The sequence below is a fragment of the Micromys minutus genome, assembly GCF_963924665.1.
Source record: "Micromys minutus genome assembly, chromosome: 2".
Lineage (NCBI taxonomy): Eukaryota > Metazoa > Chordata > Mammalia > Rodentia > Muridae > Micromys > Micromys minutus.
In genome coordinates, this window is record NC_137971.1 from 6864797 (window position 1) to 6892612 (window position 27816).

The window sequence follows — 27816 nt, forward strand, 5'->3', positions numbered from 1 at the left end:
TCTTTGCATGAAAGGTATGTTAATACTCTATCTTACATGCTGTAAGCATTCTCATTTGGGATTTCTGTTTTAGTCATTCATATTTGCATTCATTTTGTATTCTCTATATGACCATTTGTTAAATATATTACAATGATCAAAACTTTTAAAATTTTTAAACAACAAATAATCTAATAACTATGTTGGAGTACTGTTACTGTGCCCTGTGTAAAGATTATCCTTACATTATTCAAATGCTGATCTCTTTACTAGCAGAGAGTTTAGTGCAGGCCAGGACTCTGAGTAGAAAGAACATATGGAGAGACCAGGAGGATTCACTATGAGGTTAGATGAGAACACACAGGGACCAGAGTGAGCCAGGTAACACCAGATTAGCAAGTAAAGGAACATTTGTCTGGTATTAACAGTCTCAGGGGATTAGAATAGCTCAGAACCTGCCCAGCCTAGACTTACAGCTTATTAATAAACCTAATGTCTTTGTCTCAATTATTTGGGAGCTAGAATAGGAACAGATAAGGCTTTATGCTTACGTTACAGTCTGAAGGTTGGGTATATTGATTTTAAAATCAACAAAGAAAAACCAAATAAAACATAGAAAAAAGCCTGAATGTATACTAGAAGAGAGGTCAAAATAATAAAGCCTATAGAATTTTATTAAATTAAATAATTTACCTAATACTTCAAATTAATTATATATACTGTTTCTACAAGTAGTGTTTAAAAGTCAAAAAATGATCTAACAAATATGTTTGGAGACAATTTAAACATTAAAATCTTAATCAACAACTATACCTTTGTGGTGATTTGAATAGGTATGGCCCCCATACACTCATGTGTTTGAATGGTTGGTCCATAGGGAGTGGCACTATTAAGCAGTATGTCCTCGGAGTAGTTGTGGGCTTGTTAGAGGAAGTGTGTCACTGTGGGGGTGGGGCAATTCTCCGCTCCTCCAGCTCCACTTCTGCCTGCACACTACCATGTTTCACACCATGATGATAATGGACTAAACCTCAGAAACTGTAAGACAGCCCCAGGTAAATGTTTTCCTTGTAAGAGTTGTGCTGTGGTCTCTTCACAGAAATAAAGCCCAAACTAAGACAATCTTCATTCGGCTAATATTAATTGCATTATTCTTTACATATTATGGTTGAGTTCAATGCACAGTACTTGCCTATACTTATAGACAAGTAAGTAAAGCAAAGCAACAATACATCCATGAACATACAGAGAAGACAATCAAAAGAGACCTCAAAGTAGGGGGAACAGGAAAGTCTTCTTGAGAGAGAACATTTAAGCAGAAATCAACCCCCGCAACCACCCTCCAAAAAAGGTGGGAGGTAGCCAAGAATCCTGAACCATCATGATTTTTTCTCTCTTTCAATTCCCTCATCTCCACAATTACCAAATCCTATTAATTCTTCTCCAAAAACTTCTGGCTTCACCAACCTCTATGAATTCCCAAAGCCACAGCCCAGGATGCAGACACTAATCCTGCTCACAATCAGGTATGGGCAATTCTCTCCATCTCCATAATGGCTTTCTTACAGCCTTACCGCATCCACCCCCTCTTAACATAATGACTGTAATTAGTGCTCTTTCAAACACTCAAACCTAACAGGTCACTGCAAAGAAAAAACAATTAGAGACAGCCCTCAAGATAAACCTGAGAAATTCAGCAGTAATTTGCAATCCTTTTGTGATCTAGCCCCTGTGTTTACCACAACCCTAGTATTTCCCACTTGACACTGGTCACATAAACATCTTTCACAGACCACACTGGGGCTTACCATTTCTTGTAACTAATACTTTGCACAAGCTGTTTCTTCTGCTAGAAACATATAGAGTTCTTCACTAAGCACACTCTCTGGGAATCCTAATTATTGAAAAACCTTTCCATCCTTTCTTGTCATTTTCTTCTGTCCTTCCACGTAATAAAACAAAATAAAACAAAACCAGCTTAGCAGTCTAAACGGTTCATCTCCATCTTGGAAGACAGTGACAGGAACTTAAGTTCAAGGCCAGCTGGTCTAGAATAGTGAATTCCAGGACAGCCAGGACTACCCAGCGAGACCTTTTCTCAAACACTAATATAGTAACAATGATGATAATAACAATAACAACCCACTGTGAGAACACTCACCCTGTATTATTCTTCTCAGGTAAGCTTCTATTTAAAGGTAGTGAGTAAACAGAAACCAACCTATCTTTTTCAGTTATACACAGACCCAGTGTTGGGATTCTGTAAAGCCCACCCCTCAATTACCTGGCAGTAGCCAGGTATGCTCCGCCCCAGTGACCTGACACTATAAAAGGGGCTGCTTGCCCCCTCCTCTCTCTCTAGGCCTCTCTTGCCTCCTGCCTCTCTTGCTCTCCCAACCCTACCCCTCCTCTTCCCATTCCCTTCAACCTCTCCTCTATCCACCCCCCCCCAACCTCTCTAACTCTACCACCCTCTTAACTCTCCCATGACCTGAATAAATTCTATTCTGTATTATACTGTTGTGTGGCTGGTCCCTCAGGGGGAAGGGATTCCCAACATGGACCCCCCCCCCAGAGGCATCTCCCTTGCACTCAGGCCTCGCCGCACCTCCATGGGCCATATGCCCCCCACTCTCTTCATCCTTCCCCTAGCATTGGTGCCAAAACCCGGGAGGTCATCTTTTCACAACATTGGTGCCCCATGACTTTTCCTTTCAGTGACTTTTCCTTTCATTGGTGCCCCATCATCTTTTCCTTACACCCAGGAGTTAGAACAATACTTAGAGTAGTTGTATTTACTGACTAATAATACTCAACTTAAGCTTTGTGGTTTTTGTTGGTGGTGGTGGTGATTTTCTGTTTGGATCTTTTAGGACAAGGCCTTTTATATATCCTAGGATAACTTGAAATTTGCTATATAAGCCAAGCAGGCTATCTTATTAATGATTCTGCTCTCTAAATCTCTAAAGTGTTAGGATTACAGATATGTACATAGGGTGTGCACCATCACGCCTGGTTTTGCTGTGTTTTATATACTACACTAGACATCTTACTCCTTACATAAAGAAGCATTTTCACATGAAGCACTTCATAATACAAGATATAGATTTATTTGGCATAAATATGCATAAATCAATAAACAACACAAACTCTTATATCTTATAGAATGTTTTTCTATAGGGCTACTTAAAACAACTCTCACTCAGATGTTTATATCTGAAGGATGGCAAGACGGCAGGTGTAATTTTTGTTACTGTTTCTGAAGATCTGAGGTTATTTATTCTCTTAAATAACTTAAAAATAAAAATAAACTACTCTTTTTTTTTTTTTTAACAATGTCTGGACCTTGTATAAGAGCCAAAGTACACGTCATTTCCACGTACAATTGCCTAGTATTGTTTTATCCCATGAATATAGCTGTTCCCATCACTGACAGACTAGAGCAGCAAATTAATGGGAAAAAAAATAAACTATTGATTCCAAATAACACAACTATTTTTCAAGGTAAAGAGTTTTAAATCAAAAGGCCAAGGTAGTGGTCGAGAACAGGAGAGTGTGAGATGATAGTGATGCGCTTTAAAAGCGCTGTTGTTTCCAAAGCTGAAGGAACGCTTCTTCACAGTCAAGTTCATCTGAGGTAGGTCATCTTCACAGGGGCTTAAAAGGATTCCTGCCATGAATGTTTCCTCTATGTGTCCATATTAATTAGAATCATGTCTAGAGTACATAAATACATTACCTCCAAATTTACTTTTCCTCCACTCCTTGTTAAGAAAGCAAGATAAAATACAAATGGTTTGGCAGTCACAGAGACAGGATTGATTTATTTCATATTGCAATAAATAAGTGCAAGTTTTTCCAGGAAATTTGTATAACTTTATATATTGACCTAGATTCCAGACACATAGACTTAAAACAAAGAGCTGAAAATTCCTACTTAACCCACAACATAAACCTTTATCAGGACCACAGCTTTCTTATACAACTCTAAATTACCATGGATATAAATTGTAAAGTTCCCCAGCAGAGTCTCAACATCAGATACTTTAATCAAACATTATCTAAAAAGTCTTTATACCACAGAAACAATACAAAAAAAGATTTACTTATATTGTTTAAACTGTCTTTCTTGCCAAAACAACCTAAGTATTCCCAAATTTCCCTGTATAAACTGGAAGTAAGTTTAAAATATTGGTTATCAATGGGGCTCAGAACACATGACCCAAACATAACTTGTGGAAGCCAGTGTTTCCACCCAAAATGAATTTCCACTGGCATATTTTTAACAGACTACTCTGAGGACTGACAGGTTCTAAGTATCAGGAAGAGATGCTCCTGTTTATTTGGAGTGCAAGCTGAACAAGCTTTTTAAACACTGAGTTAAAGACCAAGCCCTTTCTCTTGGAACTAGTACCTGGCTTGATTTACTAGCAAGGCTGCCATTACTGCTACACAATCCCTCCATTCACATACCATCAAAGAAATCCCTACCACCTCCAGAAACCCACAACCTCTTTTCCTTTCTATATTCTACATATATTCCATATACAAAGATGCTATATTGTCTTTAATCATCTGGTCTGTCTTTGTGTTTTGTAAGATACCTGTTTTAACAAGTAACTGAATTTTGTTTTTCTCCTGTTAATCTGACTATGTCAATCACAGACTAACCAAGAACCCAGAGAGTAGATAAATGTAAAACAAGAAATAAAATGTAATTATTATTTTATTACACATGTTATGGTCAACTTTAATACCCAATAGTTCTTTCAGTACTTAAGCTATTAAATTGTATTTAGTGTTTCATTTGTATATACATAAACCCACAGTCCTTTACTTTGTCAATGACTGTGTAAATTCCTCCCAAAAAACATTAAACAGCCTCCCATGGACTAAAACAACAACCACTGAGTACACATGGAGAGACCCATGGCTCCAGGTACATATGTAGCAGAGGATAGCACTGTCTGGCATCAATGGGAGAAGAGGCCTTTGGTCCAGTGAAGACTCCTTTTCCCAGTGTAGGGGCATACCAAGGCACTGAAATAGAGAGGGTGGTTGAGAGAGGGAGCACCTTCATGGAAGCACGTGGAGAGGGAGGTGGAATGTGGGGGATAACATTTGAAATGCCAATACAAAGAATATCCAATAAAATAATAACAATAAAACCATTAAACAGCAAGTTCAGAGCATATGGTCTTCAAAGTATGTAACTTATAGGTAGTGTGCCCAGCTATAAAACAAATAACCTTTCAGTCATTTATATAGTACACTTTTTAAAAAAAGATTTGTATTTTCAACTTTGTTATTTCCCTACTATCCCAAGAGTATAGTTTTAATATAACTTTTTTATTGATTATTTTATTTATTTACATTTCAAATGCTATTCCCCTTCCCAGTTTCTCCTTCACAAGCCCTCTCTCCCCTACCCCCTCCCGCTACCTCTATGAAGGTACTCCCACACCTGCCCACCCACTCCTGCCTCAGTGCCCTAGCATTCCCCTACTCTGGGTCATCAAGCCTCCACACGACCGAGGTGCTCCTCTCCCAGTGATGCCAAATAAGGCCATACTCTGCTACGTATCCAGCTGGAGCCGAATACCCTCCCCCCACCCCTGCTGTACTCTTTGGTTGGTGGTTTAGTCCCTGGGAGCTTTGAGAGGTCTTAATGTAACTTTTCTTTAAAAAAGAAAAAGTGTTTGTATATGTATGTGCACCATATACATGCCTGACACCCACAAGTCAGAAGAGGGTGTAGGATCCCTTAGCACTGGACTTAAAGATGGCTGTGAACATGGGCACTGGGAACCAAACCCCAGTCTGCAGCATGAGCGGCCCATGTACTCTTAACTGCTGAGTTTCCACCAGCCCAGTGGTTAATATAACATACATGACATCTTTTAGGTTTGAAAAATATCTGTGTATTTCCAAATATTGCAAAGCAGAACCACTCATATAAGATCAAAAGAAACAGCCAACTGCCATGACTAACTCAAAAAGGTTAAAAGAAATTTCTCTCATCAAAAGATACTCAGAATGCTCAAAGGCAGCAGACATTTTACAAACTTTATTTCACATTAAACAGAATCATACAATTCCCAATTGGAAATGGTACTTTCTAAATGTAAACACCCCACCCAACCCCACCCCACTAGGAAATGCCCTCCTGCTGCTGTGCCTTATGCTTTATCCACAATGATCTGATCATCTTTAGGGATAGAGCCTTTGGGAAGTAAGTGGGTGTTTGATTATCACAGGGGAGGAAGATGGCTCTGTGGATCAAGTGCTTGTTTTGCATGCAGGAAGACCGCAGCTGAGATCCACCACACTCAGGTAAACAGTCAGCATGGACTGGTACACGTGTTAGCTCAGCACTAGGAGGCAGACATGGGCAAACGTGGAGCTCACTGGCCAGCAGAGTTAAACTGCTAAGTTTCAGATTCAGTGAGCGATGCTATCTCAAAATATAAGGTAGAAAGCGAGAGGAAAAACACATGACTTCAACCTCAGGTCTCTGTACAGATATGCACACTTACGGGCATATGTCATATACAAATACTTTTTTTTAATTAAGGTAAAAATGAAAATTGCTCATTGAACTTTTTGTAATTGTACAGAGCACTGTGGAAATATTCACACTGCAGTTACCAAAATTACCTTGGTTAAAAAAAAAAGAAAAAAAAATTTTTGAGACAGGGCCCACTGGCCCTGAATTTTCTGACGCCAAATATGACACTGGACTTCCAGACTTCTCCAATTCACCTTCCAAGTGCTGGCAGTAAAGGCATATACTGCTACACCTGGCTCAGCAAGAAAATTTAAAACTGTTTTGAAAATAGTGACACTATTTTTAAAAACTAATTTTTTTCTCAAGCTTCAAAATAATTCTTATATTTTATGCATAAAACATCTGCCATCCAATTTTTTGCAAAGTTTCACTGATCATAGCTAATTATATTTAGGTCCTTAATATTGAAAAACAAAACCTGGTAGTCTTATAGAGTCATTGATTATTATACTTTGCAATATATGTGTGTGTGTGTGTGTGTGTGTGTGTGTGTGTATACTTTGTTGTTCACCCATGTTCTGCACTTTCTACTATAAGCTATTATATGACAGAAAGATGAAAACTTTAAAATCCTGCAGCACTACAAGTAATTTAGTATGCGAAGTTCCTGCTGTTGCTTAGTGGGTGTTCTGAATTGAGACCATATTTCTAGTATTAAGAATTTCAAAACACTACTTCCAAAGCACAGAAATAAATGTCTTCAAGGTTAAATCATAAAATTTACTATTTTAAGCTGCCTAGTATATAAGCATCTCATTTCTATGAATTCAGAACTATGATTAATACATGGAGATAAGCCAGTATTTGGCATAACAAAAAGTAACTTTTCTTCTGGCTACCCATATATAGTCATAGAATTTAAGATACCTTAATATTAAAATAAAAACGCAAATATTTGAACTAGAAATAAAGGTTCTGAGTGAAATGGTAAACCCTCTATCCCAAATATGTACAGACTAAAGCTTCGCAGTTAAATACTCTCTCCACCAGGTCAGCCAATCTCTTACACAGCTCTAAATTTTGGTAAAGAAATAACTAATACTGAACCTAAATTTCCCAGTCTAGATGACTGAAAGATGACAAGAGAAATAAAGCTCACTCCCAGTAAGCAATAAAGCTAAGACAACACTTTGGCCATTTTGTCACTTTAACAGGTTACATTTTCAAACACCACTGATTAAGAAAAGCATGCTACAAAATTTCACATATTGCACAGCTAACCAAACAACTAGAGGTTAACTATAAAATTCCACCTTCAAAAATGTTACAGTAGAATATGTTATGCACTATTCCAATACTTTCAGGGAACTGAACTCTGCCCACTGTCCTTGATACCTGTTGTGTTTCACCTCATTAAGCAAAACTTCCTAAAACCAACAGCTTACCACTAAAAGCTTTAAACTGGATCGTTCAGGCTGAAAATTGTTCTAAAATAAACATTTTATAATCTTTAGCAAATTATACCAGTTGACTTCTGTATGGAATTAGACCATCCCTAGATTATTCTATGTATAAAACAAATGGCACCTTGAAAGATTCGACATGCTTACAAATTAAGCTACTATAAAATATTACCTTCTTAAGAGTGTCTTCTAACTGCCATTTCTATTTGTTTTGAGACAGGGTCTCTAAAGCACAGACTGGCCTGGAACTCAGGACAATCAGCGGTTGGGATTACAGCTACCACACCCAGCTTCCAACTGTTTTACAAGTACCTTCCCAGGCTTCTATTGTCAACTTTCTTACTGCCTATAGGAACTAACTTCAGCCTTTTTACCATTTGGTATTTAATTGTATATTATATGAGAGCAAAAAAGGCCTAAATTGAGGTCTGAGGGGTTCTAAAAATTTAGAAATCGTGTATTTGAGAACAAAAATGTGTAAAAATCTCTTTGTCCTTTTTAATGGCCTATCAGTCTGCCTGGGGCTCTGCATTCTTAATAACTTAAAAGTAATTTTCTACTAAAAATCTACAAGGTCAAAACTCTATGTTAATATATCGAAAAACCAAGAAAGACAAACAATGAGTGCTCAACACGAATCTTGTATTTCAGCAAAAAGACATTAAGCAAATCATTTTGAAAATGATGAATGCTACAAAAGAGAAAATATAGATTATTTAAATCTGGAGATCAAAATCTTCCAAATGACATATCAAACTAAGGCCTTAAGGTTATCCCAGAAAGAGACATGGGTAGTATCAATACAGATACTATCAGAAATTCTTAGTTTCCTGATAACTTGGAGATACATGGGATATAATATATAACATTTTACAGTGACTGCTAAAATGCAAAATTCAAAAGGGGGTGATACCCAAAATTTCTGCAAGTCTCTTTATACACTTCAAGAAATAATACTGAACGGAGCAGTGGTGGTGCAGGCCTTTACCTGAAGTACTAGAAAGGCAGAAGCAGGTGGATCTCTGAGTTCAAAGCCAGCCTGGTCTATGGAGTAAGTTCCAAGACAGGACTACACAAAGAAACCCTGTCCTGAAAAGCCAAAAGAGATAGAGAAGAGAAGAGAAGAGAAGAGAAGAGAAGAGAAGAGAAGAGAAGAGAAGAGAAGAGGGAGGAGGAAGAAAGAATATTGTAAAAGAATGTGACTTGACTGGAGGAGGAGGAAGAAACTTAACTGCTAGATATGGTAGCACAAGCTTATCTCAGTACTTGCAAGGGAAATGGTTGATTCAGGGCAGTGTACAGTACTAAGAGCCTTTCTCAAACAGCGGAATTACTCGGTCCTCAAGTTCTCACAGTAAAAACATAAAGCTCTCCATCAGGATCTGACTGCTGACCACGGAATCAGCCGCCTAAAAAATTAGCACTATTCACCAAGTATAAAAATAAGGTTTTCACATAATATATTTACATAATAAATTTAACCATGTTCTAAGTAGACAAATATCATTGTTTATGTATTGCTAAAAGAAAACAATGTTTAAATATAAATTTAAAGTATATCATCAATAAGCCTCAAAATTATCATACTAGGATGATATGTTCTTTTTGTATTTCATTAAAATATTAATCAAAAAAAAATTAATCAAAATTTACTTAGGTAAATGTTTTAAGTAATAATTTAAGTACCCTTTAACATCAATACAGCTCTATAGTCCAAGGCCCAAATTGAATTAGGTACACAAGAAATAACCACCAAAAATATAAACTTTGTTGAAAATCTACTATAGGACTTAAAAATCTTGGATGGCATACCAAAGACATGGTTCAGCAGGATGAGGCAGGTGACCAGAGCCTGAGCTCCAGGCAAGACCCATATGGTGCAAGGAGAGAACCAACTATGGCAGGTAACCCTCAGACCTTCACACACGCATTTCATTGTGACAGCCATTTGCCTGTACTCACGCACACCTCAAATGCATCTTAAGGATTTAAATAAAATATTGCTGGAATCCAAACTAGTCCTTATAATTTTCAAAATGGACCCAATACCTAACCCTTGTTCTTTTTCTACCTTCAACCACCACCACAGGGCATATCCTCAAGCGGGCACTGCCAGTCAGACAGTCTCAGTCTTATCCAAGTTTGTCATAGTCTGCTGTTATGGCACTTGTCACATCGTGTAAGTGTGACTGTCCTATTCATGCAACAAGCCTTTGTATCAGCTCCTAAGACAAGTATGACATGAGCAAATTATACTTTGCATTATAATTAAGAACTATCAAATATAATGGAAAAGTTATAAAGATTGCACTACTAGAAAGGCTTGAAAGCAAAGTGGACAAGAAATACAAAAATGGAAAGCCTGAAATAAAGTTAATTTCAAATTCTAGGAACTACTTGTATCCAAACAAGCCATTTAATCATTACTTCTAGAACATCAGAAAAAAAAAATCAGAAGCATGGTAGCTCACCCTATAAAATCCCAGCACTCCAGACTAAGGCAGAAGGCCTGAGTTGCAGGCTAGTCTGTTACTTCAGATTTGAGGCTAACCTGGGCTACATATGGTTGTGTTATCTCTGCAGCCCCAAATAAAAAATTTATCAGCTATAAAATTATAAATTAAAATGGTAAGACTTCTGGATAGCAATGGAGGCTAAGTAATATATTGAAATGTTAGAAATTCATAATGTCATAAAGACATCACAAAAACAATTCATAAAACTCTCAGGTATACTAAATGGGCTAACTCACCCTTTAAGCAGTGTTTAAATACAAGCAGTGTTCAGTCTTCCCTAGAAAAGAGCCCTTGTACACAATGCACTACTTTTTGTTATCATTTCTGACGATCCTAAGTTGTAATGAGACAGTATGAAATCTAATTAGTTCCCTTTCCGTCCTGACATTGAGAACTACATACTTACTCAAGAAACACATGTCATCATCTCAAAAGCTTAAGACCACTTTGTAATTCTAATATTATTTTTATGTGTTCCAACTTTGCTTCACTGAACTAACAATGCCTTGCTAAAAAGTTAGGGACAAGGACAATACATTGAATAAAACTATTTTACTTTAAAATAGGTACCTATTTTAGAACACTTTTTTTTCCAGACTTGACAAATGTTTTCTCCACCCTGTACTGATTAACAAGCGCTTTTCAGATACTATTCAACATGCCAAGTTCAAACACACTACAAGTACCTTGTAACTTATGAAACTGCAAATTTGAAAAGTCAAGTTTAGACAAGTAGATAAGAATATTGGGAGTTTACTTCATTAAGAGAAAATAAAAAGATCTACAGGGCACAGCTTTGATGTGGTGTAGCCTGCTTGTGAAGGCTTAGCAGTTAAGAGTAATGTAAAACTAGCAGATGGTTATGTTCATGCTTTTGTTCATTAGCCTTAAGTTATAAAGTATATAATATAAAAATGGCTAAAGCACAAAATATGACAAGTCTAACATTAAACAAGATTATCTACCAACCTAATTATTTACAGGACGCATTTCAATTGTCACTTTACATATCATTCTGCTAAATTATACAGCCAATGTCAGTTCACTTACAAGAAAACCTTTACCCACTCACTAATAGTCTAATAAAAAATAAACAATGATACTTCCTAATATCTAAATCCCCTCTCTTAATTTAGATAGTTCTGTAAACAAATTCCAGAAGTCTTACACCACGTCTAAGTTACAAACCTCAGAACTCACTGAGGGAACTTATTTGGTTGTTTTCTGGTTTAAATTCTGTCTTGGCTGAAAGACAGCTGAAGGGTCTAACAACTGAACCTCAGAGATGTTCTTTCATTTCACCTTCACCCTCCAAACAGTCACACCCTCATATCTACACACAAGACCTCTAGGTTTTGTTCTGGTCTAAAATGCCAAAAACATTTTTATATGTGAATTACCTTTTAAGAAAACAAGAATCTTTCAGAAACATAATATACAAAAATTTGATAGTTCAGCAAGATTTTAAAAGTATGACTGAAATTTCATTTCCTGCACAAAACATCCCAATTTTAGCCACAATTGATATTGATACTAGAAGACAAAAAATATATATTTGAGGCTGGAAAGATGGCTTGACAGTTAAAGAACATTGGCTGTTCTTCTAGAGGACCAGAGTTTTATTCCCAGCAGACACATGAGCACTCACAACCCTCTGTAACTCCAGCTACTGGATATCTGACATCCTCTGGCCTCTGTCAAGTATGCATGTCCTGCATACACACATGCAAGCAAAACTCACAACATAAAAGTAAACATGCTCACACCTCAGCCACAAGTCAGAAGCCATCCTGAGTGAGATTATTTCATAGAGAATATAACTAGTAACTATCTAGAAAAGGGAAAGCCATTGTCCTGTTCTGAGTCACATAAGAAACAGCTATTTATGTGTTTATTTATTTATTGCAAGACTAGAAAAATCAAACCAAGGGCACTGTACATGTTATGTAAACACTCTACTACTAAGCTTCATCCTCAACCCAATGTGATAATATGTTAAATGAATTTCTACAGGCACATCAAAAATAATAATTTTCCTGTTCCTATTTAAACATAAAATACTTTAAACTTATAACTGGTTTTAAGTTCACACACTGACTTACAATCTACATTTACTACAATAACCAAAAACAGTTCTGATCTAATTTCTGATTATGACATCTTAGAAAAACAAACTAAAATGAAATTCAGATTCAAAATACTAATTTATCTCTTTATATCATTTTTTTAATCCATACTACTTCTGAATAATGAAAGAAAACATTGAGAATATCATAAATGAAATGTCAACTATAACAAATATAGTTTCTTCAAACTGAACAAGCATCTGGGGAAAATGTATTTGGTTAGAGTGGGGTCAACACTAACTCCAACCTGAGAATTTAAGAGTGTGATTTCATGTTACCTTTATGTTATATTTAATCCTTTGAAAGGTACAAACCTTAAACAAAACCCTTTATTTTTGTCTTTTACTCTGAATACTCATTCTGAAATAAAAATACTCTGTGTCTTAAAAAGTTTAAAAGACTTCATACTGAAAAAGTTTTTAAGTATTCAGCCTAAGCTTCATTGTGGTGAATGATTTAAGTATTTAGGTAGTTTATTTCTATAATCTTTAACTCTCATATGGAAAATAAAAACATTTGAAGACTTCAAACATAGTTGTAATTTAATTTGTAGACCTATTGAATATTACAAATTGTGACTAGCTAAACCTCTAAGTTTCTTCAAATACAAAGCAAATGACAGTTACAACGGCCATGCCAAGGAGGGGTGACTGAAGGAATGAGGAGTGCACTGATAAATGTAGGTCTTTAAAATCAAACATCTTTGTCAGTGCTGATGACTTAAACACAAAAACGCTTGCACAAGTCCACCCTTCGATTCCAAAATACAGCAAAGTTTTTGATTCAGCAATCCTTCCGGGTAGATGCTAGAACCCCTAACAACTACAAAGAGCTTACAAGATTACACAGGTGTACGCTCCCAGACTAATCATCCTGCTGGAGACCAATGTACCACAGTCCACATTTGCAAGCTAATTTTTACTTCCCCAGAGTCCTCAAAAATATCTGAGGGGATAGGTGGCAAAACAGGGTTTCCTCTTCTATTTTCATCACACTCATAATGATACAAACCAATGGGATGAAAATCCAATCTCCCAAGCGTAAAGGTGAGATGAGATGTAAAACACACCCCGAAAGCATCATCTTTCCGATTCCCAAACAGACAAGCATTCCACCTGTTTGTAAACCCCTACTTGCACAGTTAACACAAACCTCTGACGAGAGGGACGCGGAAGAGAGGAGGAGAGGGGGAGAGGCGGGCGAATTACAGCTTTGGAGTCCTTATTCTTCTACCTAGGCATGGGGGAGGGGATGGCACAAAACAATGGATACCGAGGGGCTGGGGGGGAAATCGTTTTGCCCTGCAGCCTCCTGCGTTCCGAGCTGGGGGCGGGGAGTTACTCTACTTTTCCTCTAGCCCTCAAAGCCAACACGGAGACTGCCATCAGGCGTGCTTAGCAGGGCGGTCTCTGCGGCCACAACTCCTTTCACCCGGCAACACACCCAACGCCTCTCCACCACTCTTCCCGCAGGGTCTGTGGGGAGGAGACCGCCCAGCGCCGAGGACTTAGGGGAGGAGGCGCAGAGACCCCACCCCACAGCCCCACAGTCCCACGGCCGCGCCCGCCCGGCCGGCGCCAAGCGTCCCCACGACCCGGGCAGCCCCGCAGTCCCGGCCGGGAGGCGCCGAGAGCCGGGAGCAGCCGGAGCGCGACTGACCGGCCGCCCGGGGCCCGCGCCCGCCCCGGCACCCCGGCGCTGTCCCAGTCGCCCGCTCCGCAGTAGGCCCGAACCGGCGCTGTCAGGAGCGGCCGGCCGTCCCCCGTGCCCCGCCCGCCGGCCCCGCGCGGCCAGCGGCTCGGAGGTCCCGGAGCCCCGGGCTGTGGCACCCCGGAAAGCGGCCGCGGCGCCTCCCAGGGCCCCGACCCCTCAGGCCTCGCCCCGGCCCCGGCGGCTCGCGCCTGTCAGGACGTGTGGGCCTCCCCTTACCGACGGCCGGCTGGGCCCCCCGACAGGCAGGAAGGCAGAGGACTGGCCCGCGGGCGCCCGGGTGCCGCTCCCGCCCCAGGCTGCCGTCCGGAGCCCCGACTCCACCATCCCCGCTCACCTCCTTCCTCCTCCTCGTCCTCCGCTCCCCGAGCGACGCTCCCCTGCCACCGCCCCCCCGCCCCTCCACCCCTCCCCCACTCGCCCCGCCCCTCCACACACTCTGGCTCCAATCGCCCCGCCCCGGCCCTCTTGAGCAAGTCTGGGCATTCGCTAGGGAAGGAGGATGGGCGGGGCCAGAGCGAATGGAGTCGCCCAATCAGAGTAAAACATTGGTGCTAGCTTCCCTGTCCCCGCCCTTTTCCTTTTCTCCGCGGCAGTGCGCGGTCTCCCGCCCACTGGGCGCCGCTGGCTAGCTCCGCCACAGAGAAAGCCTCCAGCGGGGTAGAGAAACAACTCCCAGTCGGAAGTTACGGTTGAAGCCCAGGCAGCCATAATTGATAATGGCAGAAGGCGTTTCCTGTCACCCGTTTGACGTATACTTTTCCTACACTTGGTCCCAGTTACCCCAGGCAACAGCAGAGCCGTCTGGAAAGGGGTGCACCTGTAAGTATACTTACGGAAGATGTACACAGATAGTCCACACTGGACGAGTTAATTTGCGCTCAGAAACTGCAGGTTTGGTTTTCAGAATCTTTACTGAGCCGCCTGATCACTTACCTAGAACTACATAGTTTACAGCTTCAAAAACTCCCTCGCGCCGGAAGTTGCGCTTGGCACTTCCTAGTAGGGTCATGGCCAAGAGGTGGGAGTAGTCGACCCAGCCTGCGCCCCAGGGGGTGCCTCCTCTCCCAGAGTTGAAGGGTGAGGTAAGTGCCCCGGACGCCCTACAGCGGGGCCTGACTGGCCGGGTGAACCGCTGGGAGGGAGCTCGGAGAAGTCTAGTAGCGAAGGCCCGGGGCCGCTTCCGCTAGCAGAAGGTTTCCTTTCCGGCTGGTGGGGCGGTGGCCAGCCTTCCCTCCGCCCCTCCGAGGTTCCCTGTAGGGCGAGGCTGCCGGACCCACCGCCCGGCCAGCCAGACGGCCCACAGGCCTACGTCTCCACAGTGGGGCACGGGGCACGCCTCCACGAGTTCCTATCGAGTACAGTACTTTCTTTCACTCCCTGGCCTTTAGAAACTCTAGATTTCAGGAACCAAACGGAACCCTTTTCCACTTCAACTATCAAAAAGATGACTTCCCTGAGCCAATTCTCATCTTCTGATCTTTATTTCCCTTTCTAGGCTCTTTGTAAGCTTTGACTAGAGTTCTGAGTTAGGATATATTGTAGTAATTAGTCCTGGGTGTCTACAATTGTGAATATCCTTTTTAAAATAACTTGAAATGCTTTATGTGTTTCCAAGACAATTGTCTCATATAGTTCCTTCTGTGGGCATTTTGAGTCAAGAAGACGATCGTTCTGATAACTACAGATGATCGTTATGATAACTACAGATCGGATTCCTAAAGCTGCAAGAAAAAGATAACAGTTTTTAGGTAAACTAAAATATGCTTAAACCTAACCAATCGAAAATTAAAGTGCAAATCTACCTTCTTCTCTACCTACATTCCATCGAAACAATGAAGTAATCTTGTTTGTCCTGAGGCTAATTGTTGTAGTCTGCCATCACCTTTTGTGATCTGTGCCCCTTATTCTGTTCTCCTTGGAGACGTGTACCAAAGTCTCTCCAACAGGGTATGATTTCCTCTGACCTTATACACCTTACAGCAGTCACTATTTCATGATCAGCAGCTTGAGTGGTTTTCACTTCGTGACTAGGCTTATGCCTGAACAGAGTGATTTGTGTGGGGTTCACCTCCTCTGCACATGAACTTTACTGAAAGGTTATGTTATTAGCAGTGTCCTTCAGTCCCTGGTACTCAGTGCCTCTTAGGTCTACCCTCTGAAGTCTTTACAGCGTAACCCCTCCACACACTGTTTTGTTGTGAAAATGTGAAGACATTACAAAGCTTTAAAAGCTAAGTGTGATGCACTTAGGGGCTGAAGCAAGAGAATCTCAAGTTCAAAGCTACAGGGATACATAGTGAAATCCTATCTCAAAACAGGAGGGTAGGGAGCTAAGACACTGTACAGTCTTATACCTATTTACCTATGCTTGGTACTTGTTAAGATCTGCTATATACACATTTATTTCCTCTTCACATTTCTACTTTAGTACTATTTAGAAATAATTCATAGGTCTGCAGTTAGGTAGACAGACTCTAACATAAATTTAGAATTTTGAAGTAAAGAAACTGCAAAATATAGTATGATTACAACCAAGAAAAGTAGCAATTTTGTAACATAAAATAGAGAATATACAAATCAAAATCCTATCAGAAGTTTTGTATTGCACATAGACACTGACACTTCAGAACTTTAGAACTGCCTGGTCTTCTTCCTCTCTTCAACATTGACATTTTGAAGAAGTCCACCCAGAGGTATTGTTGAAAAGGGATCCCCTTTCTTATTTCATGCAAACTAGAAGTTAGACTGGAAGCCTAATTGATTTTAATTCTTTTTTGTGCATAACTGTATAACCATTTTCCAACTGGGTCCTCAAATGCAACTACATATACTCTTGCCTTGTGTAAAGTCCATCCCAGTTGTCAAGCTGAGAGCTTGGCATTTAATTTGCCTGTGTGTATAGAGAATTTAAAGTGCCCTAGGCTGGCAATATAGACTGTCTTCCTTAATAAATGTTGCTACTTCGCCTATGTGTTAAGCTGATGCAAGGAAATCTACAGCAAAGTATACTGATGTCAGCATAGTTTCTTGAGTTTCAAGTCCTGGCACTCTGCAGACTGCTGTTGAAAGATGTATAGCTCTATAATTCAAATATGTGAATCTTGATGTTATCTCAGCAGATACCAAGGTAACTATTGTCCATCTGGCCACAATCCAGTTTAGGCAATGGTATTTTCTCCTTGAAATTCTTCTGCAAGATCTCATTGGTCCTGTTGTTTCTGTGATAGCTTTCCGGTAGTAAGGATTGCCTACTAAAAATTGCAAAATCAAGATTGAACTTAACCCTTAGTTCATTAGGAAGATGCTCTGCCCAGTGAAGAAAGAACTGTGGGATTTAGTTTATAATCACAAGAGAAACCCTCCCAGGAATGCAGAGCTCCTATAGTCCTCCTGCCCCACACTCACTTTTCATCTTCAAAGTTAAAAGGAATCTCTTAAATTAGCATAGAATTCTGTTAGTCATCATACCGAAAGTTAAAATAACATGTTTCAATAGTTGTGTTCTTTGTATAGGAGGAAGTATGCTCCTGTATGATTGTGAAACAATTTTAACTTAATACCGAATTTGGGAAGGCTAAATATTATATTAGTTAAAACTAGGTTTTAAAATCAGACCCTGGTTTTCAGGACTATGCCCATTCTCTAGCTAAGAACAGAATCGAGTATTATGTAAAGTACTCCACCTTGCCTTATAGAATACAGAATGTGGTCAGAGTATGGTTGCTGTTCTTAACTAATTTAGGCACATATTGGGCATTAAAATATTTAGAAACTTTGTGTGTGTGTGCGTGCGTGCACGCGCACGAGAAAGAGAGAGATCTCCAAGTTCAGTGTCAAACACATAAAACAATTCTAATTCAGTGATTCTGGAGGGTTTTAGGAAAAAGGGTGTACATTTTTAATGATGACACGAGGTTTTTATGCAGATATTCTGAGATTTGAGGACTGGGCTTTGGAAAACAATGTTAACTATCAAAATAGTTCTCTTTTCTTATATACTATGGAAATAGCTAACCAATTATCTCAGCCACTAATTAACTTTTCACAAAGGCAATTGGTTAGTATTTTTAAGACTGTCACCTAGAACTGAGTTTTGAAGCAGGTTATTAGAGCGGCATTTTACATGAGATGAATATGAATGTAACTGGTATATGCTACAGCATCTTCCAGATCTCCCATGAACAATGCCCATTCTGAGGCTTGGGCACATTTCAGAAACTAGACACCACGCATTTTATTAACATGAGTCTGAGTTAATTAACCAAATTGAGCATGTTGCAACACAATTATACTAGCAGATGCCAGCTAGCAATGCAGAATAGAATCTATTATGTCTCCAACTGTCTGATATCTGATTTCAGTTGGCTTCTCCACGTGAATGTTATCAGTCCATACTCTGCTGGCATATGGGCAATTGCTTGAGTAAAACTGAGTTAGTACTGTGTATCTGCTGGGGAAACGTTCTTTCTGGATGTTCTCTCCTTTTTCTTACTAACTTACACTGGACAGACGATGGTGAACTGGGGGTGTGGCTAAGTAGTGAATGCTTGGCTAGGCCCTAAGTTTAATCCCTTGTACTGCCCTATCCCTTATCCCCTATTTCTCCAAAATCTATGCTTTTGAAAATTCATCTGTCATTCACCTTTTAAATAAAACAAAAGTGTTGTTATTCCCACAATCCTATGCCATGCTCACTTGAAACTGCACCTCACCAAACTGAATTTACTTTAGAAGAGCTGACTTAATATTCACAAAAGAATTTACTTAATATGTCAAATCTGCAGGTTTTCAAAATTGGTTCAAATACTTTTTAAATGTCAGCAGACCTAAACTAGTTTGGGACTATAGGGCTGTAGTCTATATTTCTTACATAAAAACACTAGGACTTTGTTTAAAGACAATCAAAATGCTTTAAAGTACTTCTTTCCCATGACTTGGTAAGAATCAAGTCACTTGTCATCTCTACCAAAAATTCAAGTTACATTTTTAATATTCAACAGACTCTTGTTCCCTTGATTACAGTTTGCATAGTTTTCTACTCTTCACTGATCACTTAAAACCTTCAACATGATTTCAGCCTTGAGTTATATATACTATGATGTACATTTGCTTCATCATACATTCAAAAAACTGAAGGATTCAGCAGTTCATACTGCTTTAAACTTGGATGAGTTTATTAAAGGTGTTGAATCGTATTTAAACAGATCGTGCCATCTTACAGGATATGGTGTCCATAAAGATTCAAACATGTTGGACTTAGGAAATCCCTGGATTGCAAGTCCATCATGACATGAAAATGTGACTGGGGATAGGCAACCATACTGGATTTCTAGACTTTTTTACATCTACTCTTTACTTGAAGCTTACAATTGTGAATAGATAATATGCATGAGGAAATCAAGCTGCAGCTTGGTTAAAAGATGTACAGACAGATATATTGATTGATTGGTTGGTTGGCTGATTGATTGATTTGAGGTGGGGGTGTTTTTCTAAGTGTTTCTCTGTGTTCCTGGCTGGCCTGAAACTTACTCTGTAGAACAGGTTGGCCTCAAACTCAGAGAGCTGCCTGCCCCTACCTCCTGAGTGCTGGATTAAAGGACTCCGCCCACCCAGCTAGATACATTTAGACTAACCTGCATTGAAGATTATTACTATGAGAATATGTCTCTAGATAGAATGGTGGGAATCTACAGACAGCACAGTAAAGAGGACTGTCTCAGAAGCCATGTAGGTTCTGGTCTGTATAGCAGATGCAACAATGGATGAATAATTCTGAATCGTTCCTCCATACTGGTTGATATGTTTTTATCCATTAAATGTTAGTAAGAAGCCCTATAACTCTATTATTAGACTTTTTTCCTGAGAATCTAGTTGTGTGGCATCATTACAGTAATAAAGAACAGTAAGAATTACTAATATTCAGTGAGCTTATATACTACATACAGATTGATGTGACATGAATTCTTTATTTTCCATGCATTGCTATGGCATATGTGTACCTACACACATACAAAATAAGCAAAATCCTAACTGTGCTTTAAAAGAAAACAAGATGCTTAACTATTGTGTATAGTTGTCTTTTAGCACTGATCCCACCACCCACCATTTTCCACACCCTTGAGTAATTCATTGAGCCTCTGTCATTCATTCTGATGTGTGACTGATTCTGTACCTCAGTCACTGCTTCCAATTAGACTTACCTACTTAATGAGCCTAAATCTCAATTGTGGTGTCTTAAGTCAATATTCTATTGCTGTGAAGAGACACCATGACCAAAGCATTTGAGGATTTCGGTATTTCCAGAGGTTCAGTCCATTATCATCATGGTGGGAAGCATGGCAGCATGCAGGTGCCGGTGCTGGAGGAGCTGGGAGCTACATCTGTATCTGCTGGCCAAGAGATTCTGGTCCTGACATGGGCTTTTGAAAAAATCAAAGCCCACCCCACAGCGACACATTTCCTCCAAAAAGGCCAAAACCCCCTAATCCCTTCAAGTAGTGCCACTCCCTGATGACTAAGTATTCAAATCAATGACACTACGAGGCCAATCTCATTCAAACCTCATAGTATGGTCTTTACTATTCCTTCCAATTTTTAATTAATACCTGCAAAATTCATTTATCTTAGCATTTTTTAGTTATCTTTGATCATTTTCTTACCACCCAAAGGGAACACTGTATAGAATGGTAAGATATTTGAATCTCACTATGGCAAGACAATAAACCATCTCAGATTGATCTTTATTAATTATTCAGAAAATGTAATTTTAAATTAGCTTTATTTGTAAGTAGTGGTGTTGTGTCATATCACACAAGCATCTAATATATTACAATAGATGCTGTACCATATAAGTATTCTGAAACAAGTCCAAGACCAAATAAGCTTGGCAAATAACGCATTTTTCAATTCTCTTGTTGTAGATTCATTACATACCTTAGCATATTGAAGTTTCAAGAAAGTCATGATGTTATAAAAAGAAAAATCTAACTTCTTTCCTTCCAAGGCTATCTCAAATTTCAGAAACTATAAAATTCTTTCAGGTAGTCTATTAATATATCTAAAGACAGCATAATGTGATTTGCTGTGCAACTCAGAAGTCTGTATGCCCAGGTACACACGTGCTTCAACACCTGAAGACAGTCAGGGCAGAATGGAGGTAGCACGACTGAGAAGAATGACCTTGCAGGCCATTAACTGCCATGGTCAGTCTCTGATGCTAGATTCCCTGAGAAAAAATGCATCCTCGGTGTCATTCCACATACCCTCCCTTCACAATGGCCTAACCAAAAAAGGGGGGCATTTTCTAGTCACTGAAGAATTTTACTATGATTAAATGCTTCGAGGAGCAAAAGTCAGGTACCAGAGACAATAAATAAATAAGGCTCTTAGTAAGAGTGAAGACTCGGGATTATTAGAGGAGGCTAAGCTTTTACAAGACTGCTGAGTGGTCAGTTTCCAAAATGACTGAAGGTCATGTAACTGCACTCACAATGGCAACTCCATGGTAGAAGCGACCCTTGCCTAACATGCACAATGGTGAAGTCTTCATTTACTACTTAGTTGTTCGTTAAAATTATTTACTAATGGGACTGGAGAAATGACTCAGTGGCTAAGAGCACTGGGTGATCATCCAAAGGATCTGGGTTCAATTCCCCAACACCCACGTGCAATGTCACATCTGTCTGCAATTCCAATAATGGGGAATCTGGCAACGACACACCCGCAAGCAAAACACCAGTGCACATAAAGTAAAAATTAGTCTTTTTTAAACTACTTATTCACGGTAGATCACTATGACTTTTAAATACATAATGTTCAAAACTTGAACAAAAAAATTTCCATTCTGATCATAATACTTATGCATATATAAATGAAAAACCAGACCGTGGCAATTCAAATAAATTCTCAACCATGCATACATGAACTTACCAAAAAAGGTCTCTTTAATAACAGGTGCATGGTGTATATTTTAAAGTTATAATTTTAATTTATAAATGTTTGTAGCCAGGTAATAATGATAGTATGATCAAATATCAAGCATGGAAATGTTACATTAGATTAAAATTGTGACAAATAAAGAGATCTAGGTATGAATAATATAAAATTTTGAAGAAAACTTCATTTTTATTAAAAAAGTTAGCTACCAAATTGCTGTGTTTACATTGAATATTAAGATTCATGTTAAGATGTATGGAAATCATTCCCTTTGTAACTATTAAAAATGAAAAATGTCAATTTAAAAATGCAAAGTGGTAAATCTAGTTTTTCCAAAATACTAAGACTGCAGGTAAGAATTTAAAGACAGCATACATTCACAGACTTAGGAAGAACACTTTAGTGATCTTCTCTCTACTCCAAAGACTCCAACTTGTCCACATACAGGACTGCTTTTTAAAGCTGTCTTAGACGTCTCTCAACACTCCAAACACAGCAAAATATCTTTGACAAAGGTTCTGTCTTCTTTTGCATTCTTTTACATTCATTTCAGACAATCCAGTACTATGGTAGTTTACATAGCTTCAAGATTTTGAACTGTGCACTATGCAATCAGAACTACATTCTCTGAAGGAGATTACAAACTTTAAAAAAAAAAAAATCCCCCTAAGAGCTTCAAACAGTGGTCTAGTGACAATGCATTTAGCCAAGGATTAACAATTTGTGTTGTAGCACAATAAGTTTAGTCCTGCATTTTAATATTATTTAATGATCCATCACAATCTGGGTAATTGTTGTTCATCTAAGATAATATTCTAGTCAATGTGTAACCAATACTTTAACTCTTGGCCAATTAATTGGTGAATCAGTGGGCTCTGTATTGCCGACCATCTTCTAATCGGTGTCATTTTTAATGCAGTGCTGAGTGGGCATCGCTATATTCTACTGTAGTTTTACTGAAGTGGACTAAAAGTTAGTTTTAGTAGCTACAGCAACGTAGCTCTATTAAGAAGTTGAAACGGGCTGCTCGTTTTCCTAACCTCCTCACTATAAACATTAACAGGCTTCTGACTTGTCTGCAGTCCCAGCCATAGCACATGTGCCCCACACTTAAGGCTTTGCTTAAGCGTCACCTAATGAGACAATTGTGATTTTCTTCCAGCATTTCTCAGTTTAAAATTTTATCTGCAGTACTTAACTTCATTCTGCTGTTTCTCTTCCCTTATCCCTGACTATGGAGTCCAAAAGGCAGCAGGGTTTTTTTGTTCACTGATGAGCATCAGTCTGGCACATGGTAGTCCCTCATTTACTCAATGGTCATGGCAGTTTTTCAGTAATAGTTGTTGGTGATGTTTTCTTTTGATCCGTCTGTTGCTGGTTTTTGTACATACCTCACCTACATTGATAATATATTTAGAAGTAGCCAAAACTCCTTAGAAAACAAACACTACACCCTAAAAACACTTTTGTTTGGCTAATAGCAGACTACTAGGAGAAAAATACAAAATGAATGGCCCTTCCTATTCTAGACTTGCAGGGCAGTTCACTATGAAAACTGTGGATCCAGGCCAATGCTGACCATTGGATCTCCACCTTGCTTATTTTAGCCCTTCCCTTCCTGTTTCTCTCTTGTCAAAGCCTAAGGGGCCTAGAACAAGAATCAGTCCTACTAAAGTAGAAACTGCCTAAGCATAGGAGGGCACTGATCTTACCTACACCAGCCCCAACCCATTCTCTGCCAGTCCTTTAGCCCCACACCCTTTCCACTAACAGTGCTTCAGCCATCAAGTTTCACCGTTTTCCTTGGGCAGTATTTCAGATGTGTAAAAGGTGCAAACTAAAGAAAAACAAGAGTTGCTCATTCTTTAAACAGCTGCAACTTAAACTATTTTGATAGGCAACATCTTAGCAATATGTATGAAAATAGTTACGCTTTACTTTTCTCAAAATCAGTAATGCCGCATGCTTGCGGTGGTGTGACAGATCTGTACCTGATGCAGGCACAGTATATTTTTTCCCCCAAGACAGGATTTCTCTGTTCTAACTCTGACTGTTCTGGCATTTACTCTGAAGACCAAGTTGGCCTCAAACTCAGAGATCCATCTGCCTCTGCTTCCCAAGTGCTGGGATTAAGGAAGTATACCACTACTGCCACTGCCCAGCTCAATGTTTTCACTGTAATGTCTTTCATGGAAAGGCTAGGGGTTCAGTGGTTATATTGTTTAATCAGTACTGTGCAATGCTGTCAGACTTCAACCCAACCTGGAAAAAAAAAAAAGGTTGTGGTTATTAGGTACCAAGCATAAATACAAGAAATGTCAAAGGAGCTATGCATTCTAAAGAAACGCACAGCAGACTTACCTTATATTCAATTTATGTTGAGTTGCTTTCCTGGCCTACTCTTATCATCTCTCCATTACAAAGCAGAGAACTGGAATAAAGTCTGAAGGTAAGTTCTGCAAAGCAGATGGAGGTTTCTTGGGAAACCTAGACATTCCAGAGTAATTTGAATGAGAAGATAACCAGCTTGAAGGATATAAATATTATCCTTTTATAAAGAATGTCAAAGTAGTTGAACAAGAATGACAAAAAACAGAAGCAGCTTCACTTGGGTATAATTAATTTGCAGTGGGTGGGAAAGACAGGCACCAGGCCAGCATTACCACTTTAATACTAAGTCTGTCTTGGTGGTAACATTGTGAAAGACTTAGTAAGGTTGCATCAGTGTAGTCAACTTTGCTAAATGGGTGGCACTGTCTGTAGAAGACATCATTCTACAACTTGATCCACAATACTTAAGAGCATACAGCATAGCAATAATCTGGGATAACACTTGGAACAACAGTTACTTTATGTAAGGAGCATGTTTAAGATACCCTAACAATACTAATATATGACTATAGCCTGTTCTTTTATCATCTAGTATCTCAGTAGGACTACTACTAGAAGTATACTTTTATATCTATTCTGTAGCTTTTTGGCCCACTGTGTTGCTTTCTTACACATTACAGCTGTGCATCCAGGACCTGAGCATTATGGGATTTCCTGCTATATAGCAAAGGAATTGAAAAGTAGAAAGAAGCTTTTAAGAACAAGAATGTTGGGGGCTAGAGAGATGTCTCAGTGGTTGAGAGCACCCACATGGTAGCTCACAACTATCTGTAGCTCCAGTTCCAGAGGATCCGACACCCTCACACAGACAGAACATGCAGACAGAACACCAATGACCATAAAATAAATCATTTCAAAGTATATTCTTGAAAAACAATGTTAGGAATTTCTTGCCGGTTTCCTCTATTTCTCTCTGCCTCCCTTTTAAGATGGTAATTATGTTAGTAGTGTCCCTCCTCAGGAGAAGCAACCAAGTGAACCAAGATGACTTATATATGTCTTTTTCTCAACTGATTTTTTTTTAAAAAGGCAAAAAAAATTTTCCTAGAATGGGAAGTTAGAATGCTTGATATTCCAATCACTCACTACTGAATAAAAATTGACAAGATCTAAATGCACATAAAACATCTCACCCTGATTTTCAGGGAAGAGGATCACAGAAAACTAATGAGAAATTTGTACAGATAATGAATGTAGTTCACTTCTGTAGGAATTGTGGTTTCAGTTATGGTCTCCAGTAGTATTCTTTGAGACTTTTAATGTCGGCAATTGATTTCTCATTGAAGGAGCAAAAGCACTGTATCCAGCAGTTTCCAGATGGCAGAAGTAAAGTCGATGTTCCGAGAAGTCCTTCCAAAACAAGGTATATCTCACAAGTATTTGGGTCATTGGCTACTGGAGATTTACACGGGGATGGACCATGTGATACAGCTAATAGCTAAGTATCTGCAGCTATGCTGGTGTTTGCCCACTCCCACACTATTCCTGAGGAAACTGTAAGACATTTTAACTTTCTTCATAATGGGGTATGTAAAAATTAAGTACTGTTTCTTGTAACTAGAAACCCTAAGTGAAATTGTCAAGTGGAATTAATTCAAAGGAAGATTCAAAGTTGGGGAAAGTAACCTAAATCAAACTTAGTAATGTTAAATATTACACCTTGCTGTATTTTTATGTTGTATATATACTTCCAATTAAACATTTGACCCAAAAAGCTATGTCATATGGCAAGAGAAGATCTCGCAGCCAAGTCCAACTCATGTTGCCTGGCTCTGGAAGGTAGAGAAACGTTGCTTGAGGAGTAGTGCTTTGTCAGTCTAGGATTGACAGTACTTACATTCTCAATTAATTTCTTATCTCTTATTAATAGGGCAGCTGTCTGTGGAAGATGTAACTACAATGGTGCTGTGTAAACCTAAGCTTTTACCCTTAAAATCTCTGACTCTGGAAAAGCTGGAGAAAATGCAGCAAGCAGCACAGGACACAGTTCGCCAACAAGAAATGGCAGAAAAAGACAACCGGCAAATAACCCACTAACCACTACCACTGTAAGGGATGCCCCATTTTAACCCCTAACTGTTCAGTAACTAGAAACTATTCTGCATCTGAGGGGTTGGAAATACTTAAAGTGGACATTCAAAAATTTAAAACACAAAATTTGGGTATTTAAACACTGGTTTGTGTTAAAAGGAAAACTTTAAACCAAGTTTTATGGATCTTTGAATTTTTTTAATTTATAAATTTCTCACCTTATTCACCATACTATTGTTAGGAATGTAAGAAATGAAATGCATCTTTTGTGGGCGAGGGTTTGTTTATTAGAGACCTGAATCTGAACATAAACTCCAATGTGAATATATTGTTGGGCTTGTACATTATACAAAAATAGACATAACCAATTGTGCCCCACATCATGTTCACGGCTCTGCAGCCTGACCAATGACAGTATGACTGGTCCGAGAACCAATGACAGCAGTGACAACCAACTGGTCTTTGTGAGACCTTCAGCTACTGACTGTAGTCAGCAAACACCTTCAGTTACCTTGCTAAGTAACGAGGCTTTATGAGAGGCTAGTAATGTGATCCCTTTGTGGTAACCTATTTGTTGACAGTTCTGTGTTGGTTATTTAGATAAATATAAAGCTTTAAATATTTGGAGAAAGCTTTTTTTTAACATGTTAACAATGTAAGGGTAAGAGCTGTTTATATATTACATAAGCTTCGCTCATTAAACTCTAGTTCTATTAATAAGCAGAAGATTAAAGTGTATGTGTATCTCCCTATATAACCTTATGTCTGTGTGTATGCCACCTATGTACAGATGCCCATGGAAGCGTAAGAAGACATCTGATCCCCTAGACCTTTATCCTCAGCACTCAAGACACCAAGAATGAAAGACTACCATGAGTTTACGGACAGCCTGAACTGAAGAGGTATCAGGCCAGCCAGAGCTATAGAGTGAGGTTCTGTCTCAAACAATAATGTTCGTTTATTTTGCACTGCTGGGATTGAACACAAGGCCTAGTAATGTTTAGAAAGGAAACCTAAAAAGTTTCGAAAGGCAAAATAAATGCAGTCCCACTAAAGAATCAACAGTGTTTCACATGTTTTATTTTGTAGTACATTCTTGTAGAACCAGGTTCTTTTTCCAGTTTTGTAGAAAAATAGATGTTCCAGCCACCATT

At 39.1% G+C, this 27816-nt stretch overlaps 2 protein-coding genes across 5 annotated transcripts in view; one reads left to right on the forward strand and one right to left on the reverse strand.

The window, feature by feature from the left end:
* SHOC2 (SHOC2 leucine rich repeat scaffold protein) overlaps positions 1 to 15309 on the reverse strand; it is an 88143-nt gene extending 72834 nt beyond the window's left edge. The window contains exon 1 of one of the 3 annotated variants that reach the window (XM_080911135.1): positions 15239 to 15309. The gene's annotated coding sequence lies outside the window, so the exon portion shown is untranslated. The other 2 variants (XM_080911136.1, XM_080911137.1) reach the window with 2 other exon arrangements.
* Positions 15044 to 27724, forward strand: BBIP1 (BBSome interacting protein 1). Of its 2 annotated transcripts, none has more exons than XM_080911140.1 (4): positions 15044 to 15124; positions 25918 to 25994; positions 26502 to 26679; positions 27453 to 27724. In XM_080911140.1, the coding sequence occupies exons 2-3, from the start codon at positions 25949 to 25951 to the stop codon at positions 26666 to 26668; spliced, it is 213 nt and encodes a 70-aa protein (XP_080767266.1). In that variant the 5' UTR covers positions 15044 to 15124; positions 25918 to 25948; the 3' UTR covers positions 26669 to 26679; positions 27453 to 27724. The 2 variants fall into 2 exon arrangements, with proteins under 2 accessions (XP_080767266.1, XP_080767267.1); XM_080911141.1 differs by lacking the exon at positions 15044 to 15124 and adding an exon at positions 15275 to 15387.
* Positions 27725 to 27816: the final 92 nt, after the last annotated feature.

What these genes read in the sequence shown, in the direction of transcription:
- BBIP1 (XM_080911140.1), top strand. Translation starts at nt 25,949, where the DNA reads ATGGCAGAAGTAAAGTCGATGTTCCGAGAAGTCCTTCCAAAACAAG. An exon ending in AGAAGTCCTTCCAAAACAAG is followed by an intron (nt 25,995 to 26,501) that starts GTATATCTCACA and finishes TCTTATTAATAG; the next exon opens with GGCAGCTGTCTGTGGAAGAT.